Source organism: Chrysoperla carnea, chromosome 1 (assembly GCF_905475395.1).
Source record: "Chrysoperla carnea chromosome 1, inChrCarn1.1, whole genome shotgun sequence".
Taxonomy (NCBI): Eukaryota; Metazoa; Arthropoda; class Insecta; order Neuroptera; family Chrysopidae; genus Chrysoperla; species Chrysoperla carnea.
Window position 1 is genome coordinate 37,009,104 of NC_058337.1, and position 21,824 is coordinate 37,030,927.

Here is a 21,824-nt window from a genome sequence, read left to right on the forward strand (position 1 = left end):
CTTACAAATTTGACGGTAGGTAGATATTTATTATTTATTTTATATTCATTCAATTCCGTTCGCGATATGCCTAATGTAGCGCCCTAGCGGGTTCGATTTCAGCCGTCACAACAAAAATTAATTTAATGAATAGTTGTGATTGACTGGTGTAGTGCATGGTATATACACGAAAAAGATGCACTTAGCCTCTCAAAATAATTGAAGAGCTGATAAAAGAAATTATCAGCGGAAAAGGTGGTAAAAGACATATATGGTAGCATAATGGTCTCAATGGCCTAAGTGTGTTCTTCGTGGACAACCAATATAACCTAACCATAACCTTCAGATGAAGGTAAATTCGACGATTTTTCAAAAAAGAAAATTGAAAAGTGGCAAGCATTAATTTTAGCTCCCGTGGTAAATTCATCATTTTTTCACCCTCTGGGAAAAAGCACTAATTCGCATCATATAACTTTTGATCTAGAGGATGAACATAGCTTAATTCCAGATTTTCATTGAAATCGGTGCTGTAGATCAAAATTTAGGAGCCGTCTTTTTTTCCTCGTTTGTTGGCGTAATAAGCTGCTATTTTATGATGTACTTTATTATATTAATATTGAATTTTGTTATTTTATAAAATACCTGCTCATTGAGTGCTTAAAGTACTTGGGAATTTATAACTCAATGAGTGATTAAAATACTTGGGAATTTATTAAATGGAGTTTATTCTGATTTGTGCTTTTAGATCAGAGACTATATCAGTAAATTTTACCGATATATTCTTTGTTTTAGATATAAAAAATTTGTATTACTTGATTACCAATCTACATTCAGTATATGTCTGTGACTTACAGCTGGCTACACAAGAGCCATCTACCTAATAAAAATTAAATATTTTTGACATTCGTATAACCAAACTTTTCAAATATTTAAATAATGAACTTTATAAAAAAATAATTGTTTATTTATTATGAAATTTTTATTGTACATAAAACCATATTTATATTAGAATGTTATGTTATAACGGCAAATTAGCATTATGGTGTTTTATAGGATCATCATGTTTGGTATCCTTATTATATTTACCAAATGTTATTTACGATTATGTTCCAGAAGTTTGGGGCGCAATGTTTTGGGGCCCACTCTTATACTACATAGTCATTAATCTCACACTTAGACTGATTATCAAAAATGAACCATATCAGGTATCAAAAGTAAATCAAACATACAATCCAAAATTGTTTTAAGGATAATTTTGTAGAGCACTTAATTTTCTGTGTTTTAGATTGCAGTTCGTGCTACATTTCTGGGATATGTTTTTGCAATGGGCGTATTTGTATGGGTGCTTTGTGGCCCGGGCATAAGAACGTTTGGCATTTACATATGCGTAATGTCTTTATTTCATTTCTCAGAATTTATAGCGATTGCATTAATCAACCCAAAATCCTTAACAGTTGATTCATTTGTGATAAATCATAGTCTTGAATATGCTGTAGCAGCGATAAGTTCATGGATTGAATTTTTTATAGAATATCACTTCTTTCCTGGTAATACATAATATTTTCTATGGTATACATTTCGGCAATCTTTGTTATATAACTTTAAACATTTGATTTTCTTTTCAGAGCTCAAACAATTTGAGTGGATTTCTTTAATAGGATTATGTATCTGTATTGGAGGGGAAATTTTAAGAAAACTAGCTATGATTACTGCTGAATCAAATTTTCATCACGTAGTAAGTAATTTTTCCTTATTTAAATAATTCGACCGAAAATAGTGAGTAAATTAAACCATCCTGAACAACTAGAAAGTGTTGATTTTAAGTCTTTTCACTATCTGATACGTTTCTGACAGAATTTCAAAAATGTATTAAAGTGAATTACACAATTATCCTACGTATAACTTTATCCATTTTATTATTGTCTGCCCGAAACAAAAATAAATTGTAATTCAATTAAAAAGTTTTATTGGCGATGCCAGAGATAATCTATAACAAAGGAAATTATTTCTACTTCAGTACAACCTTCTACAAATGATAAAATTTCTTAATCGACATTTTTATTTCAAAATGATTTTATTACTCGCGTTGTACATTATTTAGAAGAAATTATATCTCAGATTTCATTGAATACTATTTTTGGTAGAGAACAATGATGCTAGAGTTCAAAAATGTTGCCTCCGATTTTTAAACCTAGAAAAAAGCAAAGAATGAGTTACTTCTCAGTGGTATCTCTAAAAAAGAGCTGTGTATATTAATACATAATCCATTACAATAAAAAGGAAATTAAAAATACTTTATGCGTTGGAAGTTTATCACTAATCTCAGAAAGTCGAAGTTTTGACAATTAGTATAATACTATTTACTTATTATTTAGCAATAACAACCACTAATATTTTTTATAAATTATTTATTTAAAATTTATAAAATGTTGACGATCGTTTCGGATTGTTTATCTATTTTCAAAATAATGCTCGATATAATTAATAAATTAGTATAATTGTATATGTTAACTTTCCTAAGTCTTGAAAATTAATAGAATTTATATTATTTATCTGTTTATGAACTCGTTTTTTATGGCGATGTTCATATTTTATCTCTAGCATTTATTTCAAACACGGCGATGTTCTCAAATTATCTCTAAACAAGAGACTAACCTATTACAAAAAAAAGTGTCGCAATTCCTTGTTTTGAATAAAATGTGGATTTAAAAAAAATACCTAACTTATTTGGAAAGCTATTTGAAAATAATACCTTTTTCTATCACAACGGACCAAAAACAATTTTTTTTTATTTAAATTTAGGTTCAAAGCACGAAGTCTGAAAATCACGTACTAGTCAAACATGGTGTATATAAATTTTGTAGACATCCAAGTTATGTCGGTTGGTTTTATTGGTCAATTGGAACACAGGTAAGAAATTCATTTAATAATAATTTATTAAAAATATTTAATCGATTTTAATTTGTTTTAGATAATTCTATTAAATCCAATTTGTATAGTTGCATATGCAATAGCAAGCTGGAAATTTTTCTCTGAACGTGTTTTATATGAAGAAATAATGTTATTGAATTTTTTCGGCGAACAGTACTACGAATATCAACAGAAAGTTCCAACTGGATTACCATTTATAAAAGGGTATCGATTACAATTGTAAAAATGAGTATTGAAATTCTAATTTCAATTATCCTCTAAGCATTTTGTATTCTAAATAGTTGGATATTATTATTGCGTAATCTAAACAGGTTTATTTCATACATTTTTGTTTTTCCCTGTCGTTTAAACTACATTTTCACAGTAAATTATGTTTTGAAAGCACAAAGACAGAATATTTTCCGTTCGTAATAAACGTTGATAAGCAATTATTTTTACCACCGTGTGTTCAAATAAAATGAGAAAGTATATTGAAATTAATCGAATATTAAAAAAGTATTCGTCCTCCGAAAATCAATACGCAAATCTCTAGCCAATCGAGTTAGTTTTCTACCACTTTCTCTGTAGTTGTTATAACAATCACATTCTTAAATTTTACATAGACATTAAAAACGCTATTAAATAATTTTAGTTATTCTTATATATGGAAACATAAATGGGTACGCGGTAATCGTTCTTCGATATCATTTCTGTATAAAATGACTAAATGGGAGATTATTTTTGTTTATAGCTGCTTCAAAACCGAATGAATACATTACCCTAAATCCGATGACCGAAAAGTTGATCAATATTATAAAATTATTATTATATTATTATAATAATATTAGACTAAAGTGAATATCAGGAATCAATAGTGAATCCTTTAGTTTTATATGTAAATTCAATCACCTTTTGTGTTATTTCAATAAAACTTAAATTTTATAATTATTTATTTGTTTTGAATTTACATAACTAAAAAATTAAATTTTACTGCATGCGCTGGATTTTAATAAAGGTATCTCCCTTATACTAAGTAGCTATTACCTGTGCGCAAAACTACAAATCCCTTTAATAAGAATATATCCAACCCTTTTTCGATACACAGAATAGTCACTCTAACCTAAGATACATTTTAGAGTCAATTTTTAACTTCTATTTAATGTGAAAAAAGTTTTAAGAACGATCATACACTCCTTAATTTTCCGACTCTATCATACTTAGTATATTTCAAAATATGTAAGAATAAAAAGTAAATTCTGAAATTAGTTTTATTTAAATTATTTTAACGAGAAGAAGAATAAACAGAATAATATTTGCTCAACGAAAATTATCTTTAATGGCATTAGTTTTGAAGCGACAAATTGAAAAGTAAACAAATAACATTATGTGCGTATCTTAACCATCGATAAAATATAGTAGTGGGAAACCTTAACTGTGTTTAAATGAGTTAATCTATTCTAACTATTATCCATCAGTCCATAATAATTTCCAAAAATCGCATTAAAACATTACTGTCGATCAATTAAACAAATTGAAAAATTTGTTGTTTTGGAATTTAAAATTTAATTGTCATTGCAAAACGTATTTAAAAAAAATTAATTGTTTTTAAAAATCAACGTTTTAGAAAACATATATTTTTATATTCTAGAAACACGAGTGTTTTAATCACACTTAAATATTTGTCTTCGGATTATACTTACATTTTAAAAATAAGTTTATCATCAATATTTTCAAAGTTTTCTTTTAAATGCTAATTTAACTAGCCACAGTACGGGTCGGACTGCATTAAAAAATTTGTCGAATTTTAGGTATGTAGCACAGAGGATGATTTAAAAATTGCTTCCAGCGACTTGTTGAGTGGTTAGATAAGAAAAAAATTGTATGAAAAAAAAGTTTATATTTATTTATGTATAAAATTATAAATTACAATTAACAAGTAATTACTTATTCTTCTTTACTTCATAATATGTACACCCGATTGCTACGAAAACGAACCAATTGAATATCGTGCTATAGCATATTATATCTTTTAAATTCAAATTGGAACGTAATAAAAAATATCCTCTTATTTAAATACCATAATTTTAAATAACATCCATTGGAGAAAATGCGATTAAATAATAATTTTTTTTCAAATTGTATATGCTGTGATAGATTATTAATGACTTAATATTATTCTAATAACTTTTTTCGTATTATTTGAAATAATTCATTCACTGTTAATAAACAAGCACTTATTATTTGTAAATCATTTTAACAACAAGACTTTTATAAATTATTTGCTTTTATTTTGTTTTTGTAATTAACAGTTTATTAATTGTATATTTGATATTTTAAAAAATGAATATAATTTTTTCTAACAAGGATGTATGATTATTTGAAGCCTCAACATTTGAATAGTCATAATTGTTGTTATCGTTTTCATAGTGTTTTAATAATATTATTTTCTAAGGGGGGGGGGAAGCTTGTTGGACAATCAAGAGCGACCATTCGCATTGTTGTGGCATATGTGTAATACATCAATAGATAACTAATTGTTTATAGGTAAGAGGTGCCACGACCATGATTATTGGCAAATTTTAATGATTTTTATATACACAGACCTAATATTAAATATAAAAATGCCTTCTGTCTATTATGAAATCCTCTTTGCGTGTAGTCGCCAATCTTAAAGAAAAATACTGATGTTACTATGATCAAAATTTATTAAAGCCATTTTATTAGTCTATTAGTCCAATCATCTTAGGGTTTCACCTCGGAATCTAACGAAATAAGCTTAATATTTGCACGAACCTTTATTTCGATAGTACAAATGTTGTTTCAAAAGTCACATATTATCAAAATTTGTAGAGAATTTTATCCTCTACAACTTTTATAATATATATAAACACAATTGAAGGGGAGGGAACGAGATAATATCAAAAAACTGATTTTTGTGACCTTTTTCCTTGAATATCTAACGACGCTGACATTTGACCACATGTGACTTTTGAGGCAACATTTGTACTATTAAAGTAAAGGTTTGTACAAATATTTAGCTTAATTCATTAGATTCCGAGATTGATCCCTTTTTTGACTGATCGGGTTATCTATTTTTAATATAAGTCTAGAATAAATAAGTGTATAATATTATAGTTCAGTAAAAGATGTAACAGATTAAGGAAAATGCAATAAACGATTCCTTTTTGATAAAACGGGGTAGAATGTGTATCTTATGTGTCAAATATCGTTCGTAAACCATGAAGTAGTAGCACAAATGATTTTATTTATTAATAATTAATTGTTAATTAAATGAAACGTTCATGTAAAAGTTGACTATATTGATTGTGTTGTAGATAAGATTGTGTTTTCCATGGCTAGGTGTTTGTTAAATAATCGACAAACTCTTATACATGTATAACATATACGTAATACTAGTTGGCCATTTATTAATTTTATATAAGTGAACTTTTACGTGGACGTTTCATTTAATTAACAATTGTTTATTAACAAGTTGAAACATTTGCGCAACTAACTCATGGTTTACGAATGATATTTGACGCCTAAGAAACAAATTCCACTAGATTTGAGCAAAAAGTAAACGGTATATTTCATTTTCCTTAATTAGCTGATTTTTGTAACATCTGTTACTGTACTATTAATGTCACAGATAATAATTAATAATACAAAGTAAGCATGCTTACAATTGGTTCTATTGTAACGATTAAAAAATTTATAATAATCGAGGAGCTACAGATGGGAATACTTGCAGAATGTAATATTTACCTTGGATTTTTAATGTTAGTGCCCGATTAATTTCAACTATATGATATATTTTTTTGTGGATAAATTTATTTCAAAATCGGAACACTACACTGTCACGCTAGAATCAGTAAAATTTATTAATTAATATGGTTTTATTACTACTGTATAGATTTTAAGCTAGAATTACATATGGCGCAGCGTCGACCATCTCTAAAAAGTTTCCTAGTGAAGAGGATTTTACTCAAGATTAAAATTGATTCAAATACATGAAAATATTTCAAAATAAGTACAGATTCAAATAAGTTAAGATTCAAATATGAAAAACAAACCACAATCTGCAATAATCACTTTCTGTCTAGACTAAAATAGCTCCTACGTTGAGTACGTCATCAACTACATTTGTCCCTGTCTGTTACCTACAGGCAAAGGCAAAGTTGCATAATCGATCAATTGTGTTGATAAACTTGGGAAAAAATTTAATCATTCCATGATTCTATACATGTAGAGCTTTGTTCTACTAGTTTAAGATGCAAATATATTTGTTTTTGATTCGTAGGTAAAAAATAAAATCTGAAAAGAAACAAGTCCAGTAGTTTACATAGCGACTTTAACCGCCGGGGCCCATTATTGAGAATATTTGAACTGGTCAAAATTTTAATGAGCCCCGACTGTCATATAAGTCGCTATATATTAACTACTGGACTTGTTTCTTTCTTTTCAGTTTTTATTTAGCACGGTCGGATTTTTTATTTTTTTAATTATATGGTTTATTTTAGACTTTTTAGTGTACCGGCACTGAAAAGACCCTGTTATTATTGTACTATATTAAATTTTTTTTAACCTATTGCTCTTTCCTAATTAAATTTAAACATATAATTTATATATATTTTTGTAATCACCTAAAGGGGCCAAAGGTAGCTTCAATATTATAAGATACTGGCTGGACCAATAGTCGTTGTTCTGCCCTTTTCAACAGTTTTGTTGCTCTAACATTTTTGCGAAGAACTTGATTTGTAGTAACATTGTAATCATATTATTTGACTGGTTATTTTTTAATAACTTTACTACACTGCCATTAATAGTTGGCTGTGGTTCATGGTTATGCTAGGTTTCGCTAATTGACGCCGTTGTCAAGTTTATTAGAGTACATAGATTTATATTGCTATTAAAATTGCGAGCTCCCAAAAAGGACAACACACGCTAATTCACCGAATGTTATAATCAAAAGAAAGTGGAACAATTCGTTAAAACATAGTGTGTACAACTTTTTTTTCTGGTTATCGTTTACCCACTTGAACGGTAAAAGCACCCATATCGTCCGTGTTAACTAAAATTTCACCATCGCGTGTAATTGTCAACTTGTTGTATAATGTACTAAAAATGCATTAAAATGGTTGGAATACTTTCTACCATTTAATTATGAAAATAATTAAATTTATCTACGACAAACATAAAATATTGGATACTAGTGACCCGCCCCGGATTAGCACCGGTGCAATACTGATACTAAATATACTACAGAATGTCTTTATATACAAAAATGTGTTTATTTACGACATTACATAAGAAACCTCTTACATACATATAAACATTCCCCCTGTATCACTCTTTCCATTAAAAAAATCCGCATCAAAATCCGTTGCGTAGTTTTAAAGATCTAAGCATACATAGGAACAGGCAGACAGCGGGAAGCGACTGTTTTATACTATGTAGTGATATTACAAACAAAAGATGAAAAACACTATTTATTCAACCTACAATTTTAAATATTTACAATACCTATTATTAATGACTATTTAAGTAACTAAAATTTAGCCCAAAGAATGATTTTATTTACAGGGTTCTTCAAGTCGCTATCATTCTTCACAAACATAGTGCTCTGTATACCAAATAATCGTTCTATATAACTTTAAAACGGTACAATCACGCATCATAAAAGCGAGCTGGTGGCATCGATTTACTCCACAAGTTCCCCCTCCCCCCATGTCTCCGAGAATATAAAAAAAATGAACAAAAACTGACGTGATTTCAATTTCTAATTTTACTGTATAACATGTGTACCTAAACGGTTTAAGTATGCGTTTTGTATTGTCCATTAAGCGGCAGCTCAAAATCACTCCAGCCGAAACCTTGAAGTGTCTTCATGGTTGGAATTATGTAAAACTCTTATCCTCATTTCAATCATTTAAGTGGCTTTCACACCATCAATATAATATGTTAATATAGAGTGTTGAATTGTCAATATTTAAAATATTGATGGGTTGGTTTGGTGAAAACCAAAATATTTTCATATTGACAATAAAATCTATGCGTTTAGGGATCTGGGATAAAAGTCTTAATTCGATGATATACTTCATTTGATATACAAGTAGTTTTTCTCTCGCAAGTAATTTGTTCTTGTTCATTGGCGGATCGTTTATTTTGTAGATCCCTGGGGTAATGAGTCTGCTTAATTACTACACCAATTGCCATTTTGCAAAATATTCTATATTGATGTAGGTATACGGTATAGTAAAAAAATAGCACAATAAAATATTTTATTTATATAATATGACTTAGTGTTTGTATATATAAACAGCAACTGTAGGACATTCAATGGAGACTGAGGTCCTTTTGTATCCACTGGGATTTGCCTCCAAAAAAGCTCTTAAATAGATCCGCCACTTTTTAGTGTAAAATTAGAAAATAAAAAGTTTTGCAAGACAACAATCTTATGATCGCCTGCAGACAAGAGCTTCTAAAATTTTCCATTATTTATAAAAAGTCTATGTGTTTCGGAAAGGCTACTCAATTTGAGTGAATAAAATGTCTATGCCGCTGTAAAGATAACTCTCCTGTTTAACATTAGTACATTTTACTGATTCTGCGTGAAAACAAATCAGAATCATGATATTTAAATCCACACATTTGGAAACTATTTCGGGAACAGATAAAAATTACTTTAGTTTGGTGGACTTCAGTATCAGTACCTACCCTGGTTAGTGGCAAGGAACTATTCGCAAAGCTCCTAAACTATATAATGACTCAACAAGGGATAATTATTTAAGATAACTGTATAAAAGTGTATGAATAACGCTGTATATAAACTTAACTACTTAATTTATAGTAAGAATACAATAAAATGTATTATTAAAGATAAGATTAAAAAATGTTTTTACAGTATTGATTAATAAATATGAGAAAAAAATCTATATAAACTATTTTAAAATTATTCTAATTGTTGCAATGTCAAATACAACAAATCAAAATCTTCCATCAAAATGGTATACAAAAATTTCAGTTGAAATATCTATTTCACTGTATATGTTAGCGTTCATGTTAACTACTGTATTCGAACAGGCATTTTTTGTTCATAAGGCCTGTATTTCAAATCACGGTTTTAGTCAAAATATATGTGACCATTTATATGATAAGAAGTTTGAAAATTATTCGCATGTAGTACAGGTTTGTGCTAATTTAGTTTTTATTATTATTATTATTTATATTAATATCACAACAGTGCTTCGTACTTGTTACATTTTAACATGATCCAAATCGTGTTGACGAATAGGGCTTTTCATTTTAAAATCACGATTCACATTTGTTTGGTACTAAATGATTTATAACCAATGTGATAAAATGAATAACAAATATCTTCTATCTTAGTCCTACTTATTGCTGTCAGTACGAAAAAATAAACTCTGCACTTGTGCTTATGACATGATGAAAAGGCCTATTATCTTAACACTACTAAAGTCTGCGCAAATAATATTTACTATCATGTAAATGTCATTTACAGAGATGTAATGCGACGCCTATGAAGACAAATAGAAACAGAATGGAACGCAAAACGAATCTTGATTTGTCGAAATAAAGTCGGATTATCTATTAAAGTCTCATTATCATTTCGATGTCTATTTCTCCCAGTTCGCTTAAATACTTTGTATCAAAATATAAGAACGATGACTATATCCAGAGGCGGCATCAGCACAACGGATAATACATTATTTCTTCCTCTTTGGACTCCCGGCCAATATAGCTTCCTATGATTATTTCTCTTCTTATAATTCATTAGTCGCCTGGTCCTATGGTGCTGCCAAGCCCTAAACTAGTCGGAACATGATGCAATATATTGTATCTCGATTCTAAATTTTGCTTACCTTTGTTGAATCTATAAAATTTAATAAATATTGGCTGCATTTAGCTGAGATGGGTGCTAAGTTAATTAACTGACCACTAGTTAAAAATGGCTAAAAATTCAGCGTACATCTATTATTGTACCGTATTTAGTTCTTCACTGTCCTAAATTTTATCATCTTTGACGCTAGTGCATCCGGACTATTCGAATCCGAATAAATTCATCCGTGAGTGATTCGCCACTATTATTAATAATTCTTGATATCTCTCTTATGGCTTGCTTCAAAATGTATCCTAAAGTGGCTAAAAAATATTGATTTTTTTAATTTCCTTTAGGTAACAGTATCAAATTACTTGCAATGGGACAGTTTAGCAACAAATATTATACCAATGATTTTAGTATTATTTCTTGGAAGTTGGTCTGATAAATATGGACGCAAATTTCCTTTAATATTGGGCCTTTGTGGAAAATTTTTTTACTCATTTATGATTATTATAAATGCATTACAACGTAAGTTTCGCTTTTCACGAAATTATTAATAGCAACATATAATATAAATAATTTTACTTCTAGCAACATGGCCATTAAAATATGTAATATACACAGCAGTATTGCCAATGGCATTAACAGGCGCAGATGCGGCCATTTTTTCCTCAGCATATAGTTATTTAACAGATATTACAACTAAAAAAAATCGAACATTTCGTATATCAGTTTTAGATGGATGTTACCTGAGCACAATGCCTATTGGAATTGCAATAGGTAAAAATACATAAAACTATATTTTATTTTTTAAACCATACCTCGTTTGTTTAGTCAATTCAACGATTTTCATAATTTCAATGTAATCAATCAATCAAATCATATCTTATCTCGCAAAGATCGTTCTTATATTAAGATAAGCTAATTATTTTCATTCACTTATTATAATCAAGACGAAAATAATCGGAGGTGTGCATCAATTTCGTTTTTTATTATTTGATGAAATTCATAAATACTACTTACTAATTTCCAATTTATTTGCATGCTACAATGTCGCGATATTCAACTGTATAACTTCCATCAAATTATGTGAAAGGACCTCGCACAAATAAGATGTAATCTGCATTTCGGTCAAACTTTTTCAAATTTCGGCAAATGATAGTTTAAGTCATCCTTAAGAAAAGTTCCCATGGTCACAAGTCATGAAAATGGCAGGATTTCATGTTATAGCTAAATTAAATAGTACTTGTTTGTATAATATATGCTTATGTGTGTGAAGGCAAATACATATACAGATATGTATAACTACATGCATACGTGTGTTTTTTAATGTAAGGGTGTTGTTTTTTTTGAAGAATATGTTACGAAATTCAAAGAAGAAGCAGTGTTAAATATTTTCAGCTATACATACCTACAGACGTATATGATTTGTGACAATTAAATTACAATAATTTTTTTTTATATAAATGAGAACATTTTCCAATTTTAATTTAGCAATAACTTGAAATCCTGTCATTTTCATGACTTGTGACTATGGGAACTTTTATTCAGAATGACTTAAACTATCATTCCCCAAAATTTGAAAAAGTTTGACCGAAATGCAGATTACATATAATTTGTGTGAGGTCCTTTACTGAAATTTGGGACGTAGCAATGCCACCCATGTCAAGTTTTATCCTTTTAATTGTAGAATTAAAAGTTTCATGTGAGCGGAAAAATAGGTAATTTTAGAAAAATCAACGATTTCTTCAGGCTTCTAGACTCAGCGGTTTTAGATGTACATTGATCGATCAGTCTGTCAGCCAGCCAGTTTCTTTTTTTATATATTTAAATAAAGAACAAGTTTAACATGAAAAATCGTATATTTTTCCGAAATAAATCAAAACTTCAATAAATCATATGAAATTTAATCTAATTTGATTGGAGCTACCTATACTACTAGTAGTACAAGTATTTTTTACGTTCCCTCAAAGCACTCATGGTTCGATGTCTGTTTACAAGTGAGTCGTAAAACAATCATGAATTAACACTTTTTCTTACTAGAAACTGATTCCTTAGCTATTTTTAATAGTATCATAATGTCTTGACAGGTCGTTATTTATTTACAAATGTATTGGGAAAATCGTATGCAAAGTTATTTTCCATAAATGCAGCATTGTTGGCTATTTCAATTATATATTCAGTATTAGTGTTAAAATGCTGTACGACGGAAAACCAAACACGTTTTCAACTTAATTTGAATTCTATTTGTGAATTCTTTAATAAAAAGCATGCAGTAGCCGCATTTAAATGTTTCACAAAACGAAAAGGAAGAGTTTGGTTGCTGCCATTCATGATAATAGTAATGTGTTACAGATTTCAACGAGGTACCTATGTTTAATAACGCGGTTATTGGCTGTGTTTAACGAAAAAGAGTACTTGTGAGTACAATAACGACCACTGAATATTAACTAGTTGACTTTTTTGCTTTTTTGAGCTACCACTTAAATCGCTACCGTGCACCATGAATCACTCGTTTTCGCTAAATGCAATCATTAACGGATACTTTATGTGATTGTATCAGATACTAAATTATTTTATAAAAATTTCAGACGAAAGAAATTATATTTACTTATTTTTTATGAGAAAATTGGATTGGGATTATAACGATTTCAGTTACTTTCTAGCATTTCGATCAACATTACATGTATTTATGTTACTGTATGGTGTACCATTTATTATACGCAATTTTAAATGGCGAGATTCAATTTTAATAATCATAGGAGTTTTTTCAGTTGTGATATCTAGATTTATATTCATGTTTGTTGAAACAGATTTATTATTTTATATAGGTAAGATATTTATTAAAACTAGAAATTAACAATTTACTTAATAATTAATACCACCACATAATTGCAAAAATACAATTCCTCCAAATTTCATTCCCTTAAGGCTGTTATGAACAAATTTTCGATTGGCGTGAAACATTTTTTGATTATAGCGTAAAACTTTATAATTTTTTTAAGAATCCTCTTAAATATTCATTGATGAAAAAAAATTTATAAAGAAAAGCGGTTTTCCAGACATGAATGGTTCAAGTTACAAACTTACAATTGAATTTCAAGCACTGCGATTGTACACTTTACTCTATTGATTTGAAATTTGGATATGTTATAGGTTCATATTCTACCTGCGCTGAGTACTTTTATTTTTCGAAAATCTTGTTAATTTTCTCAATTTTCATTTTTCTTACTTTTTTCGTTTGAGCGTAGTTTCGTTTGGGAATACTTCACTCAAACAAAAGAAAATTTTGCAATTTTTCTTTCCTCATTTTAATGGGGTATTTTTATCTGCCTTGGGATTATAGAAATTTTTCTCATTCGACTGAGCCTGGGTGTGAAAATAGGGAAAATTAACAGGATTTTTGAAAAATAAAAGCAGGTAGAATATGAATACCTATAACATATCCAAATTTCATTCTTATCTCGAAAACCACTTTTCCACTAATGAATATTTAGAAGGATTCTTAAAAAAATTAAGTTTCACGCATTCGTTTCAAAGAATGTTTAAAATTTGTACATAACAGCTTTAACAAAATTATACTAGTTTCGCTCTTTGGGTACGTTTAAATATTATGCAACATTTATAATTGCCGGGGAAGTTGAAAACGTTGATGGGTGAGATTATCAATATAACGTTAATTTGTATCACTGATTTGAGTGCGTGTATAATTTATACTCCGAATCAGTTAATTACAACCGTATATTCCTAAATTGTATGGAGGTTAATCAAGGCCGGATTAATCATTAGGCAGAGTAGGCTATTGTCTAAAGGCCCTGGATGCGCTCAAAAGAAATTGGAAATGTTTCATAGAGAGAAAATTTAATTGAGAAGCAGGGTCTCGATAATCCGAACGAGCCCACCACTCACGCATGCCGCTGTCTCATAGAGTATCGAAGCGCCACTCAGTGTTCATTCAGTTTGCGTGCTACACGTATGCGCCGTCGCTTTCACTGTGCATCGTTCTGCCATTTTGTGCATTTCTCTAATCATTTCAATTCACTTTCAATTATAAAAACCTATTTAATTTCAATAAACATCTTTTAAAATATATACATACTATAATCCGAATGTCACAATAATCCGAACAGGCTGAAAATTTTTTGTGTTTGGATTTTGGATGCGTTACATTACATCTTCGTCCGTAAATGTATCAGAACTGTTTATTCTCGATAATGGCGATTGAAATGTATGTGTTGAAAAAGGTCAACTTTCGCTTAGAGCTGATGATCTTCAAACGGCTGAAAAGAGGCCCCGAGAATTGTGTTACCTAGGGGCCTCGACTTGATTAATCCAGCCCTGAGGGTAGTCTACCCTCCATATTAGATGATAATGGTTATACTTGATAATTAGAAGATCTATGCCCAAAGCATATAATGACATATTGCCTGTTTATGCCATTATACACTTGCATAAATACTATGCTAAAAATATATATCGTTTTTTTGAATTTATTATATTAATTTTTTAATTTTTTTTAAGGTACTTTGTTTGGAAGTTTTGGGCCTTGTGTTGCACCAGTTATACGTTCTATGATTTCTAAACTAATAACGGCAAATGAAAGAGGTATTAAGTAAATTCAACAATATTACGTTGACCTGTTCGTTTTAATATTTTTTTTACACTTCCAGGATTAGTATTTTCTTTAATTTCTGTAGCAGATAATTCGGTACCTTTATATTCTGGTATAATCTATTCCCAAACTTACAATTACACGTTCGAATGGTTTCCTGGAGCTTTCTTTTTGATTACAATTGCAAGTCAACTTATTATTTTTGGAATTACACTGTGAGTATACATTTACGAAGACGCCAACTTTCAAATAAACGTACTACAGTACATTATTTAAAACTTAATAAAAAATTGTTACTTTGTAATAACGCTGCGAAATTTTAATTTTTAAATGTGATGTGATAGGAAAGAAATCTATTCTTTGTGAGTATGCACGTCGAAACTATTTTTTTTTCTACGTATATACGAAGTGTGTTTGTACACAAGTTCGAGAGTTGGTGCAGAAGTTATTCCGTAAATAAATATAATTATAAATAAAATAATTTTTATTTTAGTGCAATTGAGTTGACAGTACCAAAAGATAAATTTATATATCAAGAACCAATTGAGAAAAATAATACTGCAGATGTCAAACCAACCGAAAATATTAAATTATTGGAACCGGCATAAATAAGTTAATTATATATTTCTTTAATATTATTTATTCTTGTTCAAAAAAACAGATTTAAAAAAATACAATACTGAATCCGAGTATTGTACACTGAATACACTTAGTTTTTAGTACACTGAGTTTTTACGAAGTATTACAAAATAAAAAATAAAAATAAGGGTAGAAAGTTATTCTGTTCAAAGGAAAACATCATTACGACGATCTGAAATTTAAACTTAATATTCAGCATCAATTAAAAATCAACTCAGAGTCACACCTGATAAAAAAAGAAAACTTTGAGACTATTCAGTTTTCGCAAAAATAACTATAATAAAAAAAGCTTTTTCATAAGGAATAACTTTCTAACTAACAGTTTTTTTTTCTGTGGTATGCGCTATGAGTTTGATATATTGTTATAATTTTAATACTGAAATTTTTGGTGGATAAAGCTTATCTCGAGATATTGATTTGTAACACTCAAAAAACTCACTCAACTTAATTTGTTATTTGAATTTCAATTCTCGTCAACAAAAATTCATTTTTTTTTCATTATTGTCTATATACGTATCGCCTATATATTTATGTTATAATAAATTATTTTAATCGTTTGTTATTGATAATTATTTCATTCATATCCACAATATCTACAGTTCAATGGTCAAATAAATATTTTCAACAAAAATATCCTCTCCAATCTCCATATATACATTTTTTTAAATTTAAATTAGTTTATCTATCATTTATAATCCTTAATATATGTACAAACACCTGTAAATATTATCTGCAATATTGTTTAAGCTTAGGACAAAACACCGTGCACTGGATATTATATGATGTAATATTTTAAACTAATTTTTTATGATCAATTTTGAAAGTATTGTATTAAAGTACCTATTGTATTTATTGGAAATGTACTAAAAAAAGCGGAATATGCAATTTATTTGAATAATCAACACATTTTAAAAAAATGCTTTTTAATTGAAACGTGGTTATAATTAATAAAAAATTTGTTTTGAAAGGTTAATTAATTATATTGAGATTTGAGTGAGTATTAAATTTTAAGTATAGTTAAAGAATAACAAAATACAAAAGTATATTGATTTTTTTGAACACCGTTATTAGAACATGTGATTTCAATTTAAAAAATGCACTTGATCATTACGTAAGTTTGTTGTCATATGAAAATATTCATAAGTAAAATTATTTTAGCCTTGATTTTAATTCATTACCAATAATCTAATCATCTCAGTAAATAAATTTTATATCCACTAATTACGTATAATTGCCGCACGTTTCCATTTTTTATGAATTCTACAGATAAAGACAACTATTGGTTTAGTAAACGATATAGGAATTTTAATTTTTTACTTGGTTTTTCACTATATAATTTTTGGCGGTAAAATTGTTTCAGATAAAAATGAAACCACCGTTAACCATAGAAGATTCCACCAACTGGTGGAATTTTTGGAAGCAGATTACAGTAGAACCTGTAATAACACTCTATATGCTAGCATTTATGATAACAACAGTGGTTGAACAATCATTTTTTGTAAATAAAGCATGCCGAGTCGATCATAATTTCAATGAAACTATTTGTAACAATATACATAAGCCAGAAAATAAAAATTTTAGCGATCAAGTTCAAGTAAGTTTTTAATTGATATTAATTTAGAAACTTATTAAATGTTTATTAATTTTAAGGTAACCGTTTCTACATTCCATCAATGGAACAATCTATTAGGACATATCATTCCAATAATACTAGCTCTGTTTATTGGAGCTTGGTCTGATCGTCGTGGACGTAAATTGCCACTAATAATTGGTTTATGTGGAAAATTATTTTACTCGTGTATGATAATTGTTAATTCTTTACAACGTAAGATGTTTTAATTTCTTCTTATTTCTTTTCAATAATAATTCTAGGTTTTGAGTTAATAAAATATATGAAATTATTACAGCAACATGGCCATTGAACTACGTAATATATACTGCTACTTTACCAAGTACTATAACAGGTATAGATGTAACAATCTTCGCAGCGGGATTAAGTTATTTATCAGATGTTACCCAAACTGAAAAACGTACTTTAAGAATAACTATTCTTGACATTTGCTACTTAAGCACAATGCCATCTGGAATTGCACTAGGTAAATTGGATATATTGGCTAAAGGCAAATTTCATTTACGTTTAATTTGGACGTCGAATATCATCCGATCTCTTAATTTCTAGAGTAAATTATAATAAAAGAACGCTATACCCCTTTGCACGAGCATCAAATCAAAAAAATTTCCACCTAAAAATACAACTGCCAATATTAGACCTCATTTTCTATATTATTTGTTGTCCAGGTCAAGCGTCAATGAAAAATCAATTTATCATGAATGCCGTAGTTACATTGTAATCCGGTTATCCACGAACCACCCGAACTCAGCTTTTCTTGAAAGAGAAATACATGATAAGCCGGGAGAAATTACAATCTGACTACGGTATACAGCGTGGGTCATTTTAATTTATAATTGATATTAGCTCTTTTTGTAGTTAACCAATTAAAAAATGATTTAAACAAAAGTTGGTGAAGTTGATGGTAACCACATCATGTTCTGACATCAGATTGGACCCTTCGGGTTTCTTTAATAGCCAATTTAGATCCTAAACAGTAAGAGATAGAATAAAACTGTAAATTTGAAAATTAATCCTCAAAAACTAATATTTTTCATCTAAGCTTTTTTTTCGAAAATCGTTAACTTTCGGAGGAAATGCGACTTAAAAATACGGCATTATTTCATTTAATCGGAAGAAAACACGCTAAGTACGGAAAATGGCTTTAGCCAAAAGTTGTCAAGGGCAATAGAGGACATTCGCCTGTGTCCATGACTTTGACCTACAATTATCGATAAACTTAAAGCGTTTTTTCTTTCGATTAAATGCAATAATGTTCTTAAGTCGCATTTCCTCTAAAAGTAACGTTTTTCGAAAAAATGTTTTAAACAAAAATATTGTTAGTTTTTTTACGAGGATCAACTTTCTAATTCAAAGTGTTATTCTATATCTTACCGTTTAGGATCTATATTGGCTATTAAACTGAATCAAATCTGATGTCCCCTATCAAACTCAGCAACTTTTGTTCAAATTATTTTTTGATTAGTTAACTACAAAACGAGCTATTAGCCATTATAATATATTAAAATGACCCACCATCTATATACTGTTCAGTTTTACTACAGTCAAACATGTCTGTTTTAATTTTTTTAGGACGTTATTTATTCTCAGATGTTACAAATCGTTCCTACAGTATTTTATTTGGGATAAATGCTTCACTAGTAATGATTGCAATTTTATATGCATTTTGGATTTTAAAATGGACAACAACAGATAGGCAACAAACAATGTGCGAAGCAAAAGTAAATGTGTTTGTTGACTTTTTTGATAAAGACCATGTTGTTAAAACTTACAGAAGCATTACAAAGTGGCGGCCAGAAAATCGCCGAATGTATTTAATCCTTATTATAATAGTTATGATGTTTTATACGTTTCAAAGAGGTAAATAATGAATTTCGTTATAAAGGTATTTGTCTATCTGATATCCATTCTGATGGCTTCAAAGAACAAAGAATGAGTTAAATTGGATTTGAAATTTCATTCTATCCAATGTGTTTTTTAATCACTTTTCTCATTCAATTGACTAGATAGATTTCGAAAAAATTATTTAAATCTATACTCCCTCCCTCACATTTCTCGAAACCCATCAGAATTGGCATCATAAAATTTCATCAAAATTATTGGGAACTAAATACTTTGGATAAAAAATTCATTCCATCTTCACAACATTTTTAATTTAATTGAAAATGTCTAGAGAATAGTTGATTTCATCGAAAAATAATTAAAAGTTCAATTAAATTATGTTTATTAGTTAAAACTATTGAGATGAATAGTTTTATGTAAACTTACCTTACTTTTTTAGATGAAAAAGAATATACGTATCTTTTTTTTACAAAAGAATCAAACTGGAGTGATAATAAATACAGTAATTTTCGCACATTTCAAAGTTGTTTTTATGTACTTACAATGCTAATTGCAGCTCCGATTATGAATAAAGTTCTGGGTTTACGAGATACAATTATTATAATGTTTGGATCATTTTCACATATGTTATGTCGTATCATTTTTATTTTTGGTCATACAAATTGGTTGTATTATCTAGGTATGTAGCTAATTTTAAGAAAATTGGGGAAATATTTGAATGTTGTGAATTTAAATTCTCACAAAAATAGTCTTCGAAAATATCATCAATAAAGCATAAGTCAGCATGATTAAAAGCACGTTCTGTTTTTTATTGTGACAGCAGCCGCTTTTTAAGCTCCCCTATAAATTATTTATTTTCTTAGCACAGAAAAAAAAAAGTATAACGGGTGCTAAATTTACAGAGTGGGAACCATACTGTTTTTAAACTGAATAAGACCATGGTGTTTATTGCTTCAAATATTTTTGGTTGTTGCGTTAATAATATAAACAGTTTTAATTTTTTGTTATCCCTATTACTGAAAGTTTAATTTTAGAGCGTGATAGAAGTATTTGATTACAAAAAATATGTATATATCTCGTAAAGAATATTAGGTTACCAGATAAGATATGAAATTAATTAATACATTCGCACCCGTTTATACTGCATTAAAATGAATACTAGTGTAAACTTACAATTTTATTCTTTATTGTTGTAGCATAGGCATCAGCCCATGTATATTCATATCACATAAGAAAAGTCTTACTTGCTACCCTATTTGTACAAACGTTTTGTTTACAGTACAAAGAAACATTCACATACGTTCCCAATCATTGAATACAATTTTAAATGTTAAATAAATCTTAATATTGGATTTTTAGGTGCAGTAATATCATCCTTAGGACCAATTGTTGCCCCAGCATTACGATCTATGACGTCCAAAATTGTTTCTATGCCTGAAAGAGGTGAATGGTAACATTTAATTTCTATTTATTATTTACTTATACTTTTTTCATACATTTAGGTCGGGTTATGTCCATTTTATCCGTTGCTGAAAATGCTGCACCATTTATTTCCGGGGTATTGTACACACAAGTTTATAATGCAACTATTTCAACCTACCCTCAAGGAATATTCTGGTTAACCATTGCAACACAAATATTTGTTTTTATTTCTATTTTGTAAGTTTAAATTAACATATTATTTTCTACCCAACATAAACAATTTTATATATTTTTAGATTCATTCACCTAAGAACAGATAATGCGATGTTAATACATGAAGAAGTAAATGAATCTCAAGTCTGTTGTATCGAAAGTTCAAGTGATAATGTGAGAACGTAAAATTTTTGTAATTAGTTATTAGTACAAATTGTTATTTTTTAATAAAAGACGCAGAAAATATTTCTTAGAAAAAAAAACACGTTTCTTTTATTCTTCTGAACTTTTCCCCAAACAGTTATTAAAACACTTTGAAAATTCACGTCATAAACATTGTGTAGGTATGGATATTGACTGAGTATATGAAAATTTATAGCTAAATTTTCTTGCACAAATCTTTTAGTGAAATTAATCAAATATAATATATATAATGAAATTTAACATATTAATTTAACCAATAATATTAGGTCCGTTCAGATGTAGTACAATTTATCACTATTTATTTTGTACAATATTGACACAAAAACTAAATATTTTAATATGTCAATAATTTTTTCAGTGAAAATTACTGAAAAATTATAAAATATCAAAATTTTCACAAACACGGAAACATTATTTAGAAATACGACGACTGGTTTTAGTTATTTATTTCGCTTATTTAAACAAAATTTCATTTCACAATACATTTTTATATGTAAATGAATATAAAACTATTAAATTTATTGGTAATT

The 21,824-nt window shown here is 28.6% G+C and overlaps 3 protein-coding genes across 4 annotated transcripts; all 3 read left to right on the top strand.

Moving 5' to 3' along the window:
* The first annotated feature begins 890 nt into the window (after nt 1-890).
* On the top strand, nt 891-4,457 carry LOC123291086 (protein-S-isoprenylcysteine O-methyltransferase). 2 transcript variants are annotated; one of them, XM_044871540.1, is made up of 5 exons: nt 891-1,193; nt 1,265-1,526; nt 1,605-1,714; nt 2,782-2,889; nt 2,951-4,457. In XM_044871540.1, the coding sequence occupies exons 1-5, from the start codon at nt 990-992 to the stop codon at nt 3,131-3,133; spliced, it is 867 nt and encodes a 288-aa protein (XP_044727475.1). In that variant the 5' UTR covers nt 891-989; the 3' UTR covers nt 3,134-4,457. The 2 variants fall into 2 exon arrangements, with proteins under 2 accessions (XP_044727475.1, XP_044727476.1); XM_044871541.1 differs by having other exon boundaries at nt 891-1,184.
* Nucleotides 4,458-9,858: 5,401 nt separating this feature from the next.
* Nucleotides 9,859-15,952, top strand: LOC123303547 (solute carrier family 46 member 3-like). The gene is made up of 8 exons (XM_044886293.1): nt 9,859-10,077; nt 11,086-11,260; nt 11,324-11,512; nt 12,823-13,098; nt 13,324-13,563; nt 15,254-15,337; nt 15,403-15,559; nt 15,838-15,952. Exons 1-8 carry the CDS (start codon nt 9,859-9,861, stop codon nt 15,950-15,952), a joined length of 1,455 nt encoding a protein of 484 aa, XP_044742228.1.
* Nucleotides 15,953-17,048: 1,096 nt separating this feature from the next.
* On the top strand, nt 17,049-21,324 carry LOC123291084 (proton-coupled folate transporter-like). Its single transcript, XM_044871537.1, has 9 exons — nt 17,049-17,094; nt 17,344-17,577; nt 17,634-17,808; nt 17,891-18,079; nt 19,186-19,473; nt 19,895-20,134; nt 20,815-20,898; nt 20,958-21,114; nt 21,174-21,324. Exons 2-9 carry the CDS (start codon nt 17,350-17,352, stop codon nt 21,274-21,276), a joined length of 1,464 nt encoding a protein of 487 aa, XP_044727472.1. The 5' UTR covers nt 17,049-17,094; nt 17,344-17,349; the 3' UTR covers nt 21,277-21,324.
* Nucleotides 21,325-21,824: the final 500 nt, after the last annotated feature.

Excerpts from the sequence above, each read along its gene's own strand:
- LOC123303547 (XM_044886293.1), top strand. The coding sequence starts at position 9,859 with ATGTCAAATACAACAAATCAAAATCTTCCATCAAAATGGTATACAAAA. Across the intron at positions 13,099-13,323 it reads GTGTTACAGATTTCAACGAG|ACGAAAGAAATTATATTTAC; the intron begins GTACCTATGTTT and ends TAAAAATTTCAG. Across the intron at positions 13,564-15,253 it reads AGATTTATTATTTTATATAG|GTACTTTGTTTGGAAGTTTT; the intron begins GTAAGATATTTA and ends ATTTTTTTTAAG.
- LOC123291086 (XM_044871540.1), top strand. The coding sequence starts at position 990 with ATGTTATGTTATAACGGCAAATTAGCATTATGGTGTTTTATAGGATCA. Across the intron at positions 1,527-1,604 it reads AGAATATCACTTCTTTCCTG|AGCTCAAACAATTTGAGTGG; the intron begins GTAATACATAAT and ends TTTTCTTTTCAG. Across the intron at positions 2,890-2,950 it reads ATTGGTCAATTGGAACACAG|ATAATTCTATTAAATCCAAT; the intron begins GTAAGAAATTCA and ends AATTTGTTTTAG.
- LOC123291084 (XM_044871537.1), top strand. The coding sequence starts at position 17,350 with ATGAAACCACCGTTAACCATAGAAGATTCCACCAACTGGTGGAATTTT. Across the intron at positions 17,578-17,633 it reads ATTTTAGCGATCAAGTTCAA|GTAACCGTTTCTACATTCCA; the intron begins GTAAGTTTTTAA and ends ATTAATTTTAAG. Across the intron at positions 20,899-20,957 it reads TGTTTCTATGCCTGAAAGAG|GTCGGGTTATGTCCATTTTA; the intron begins GTGAATGGTAAC and ends TCATACATTTAG.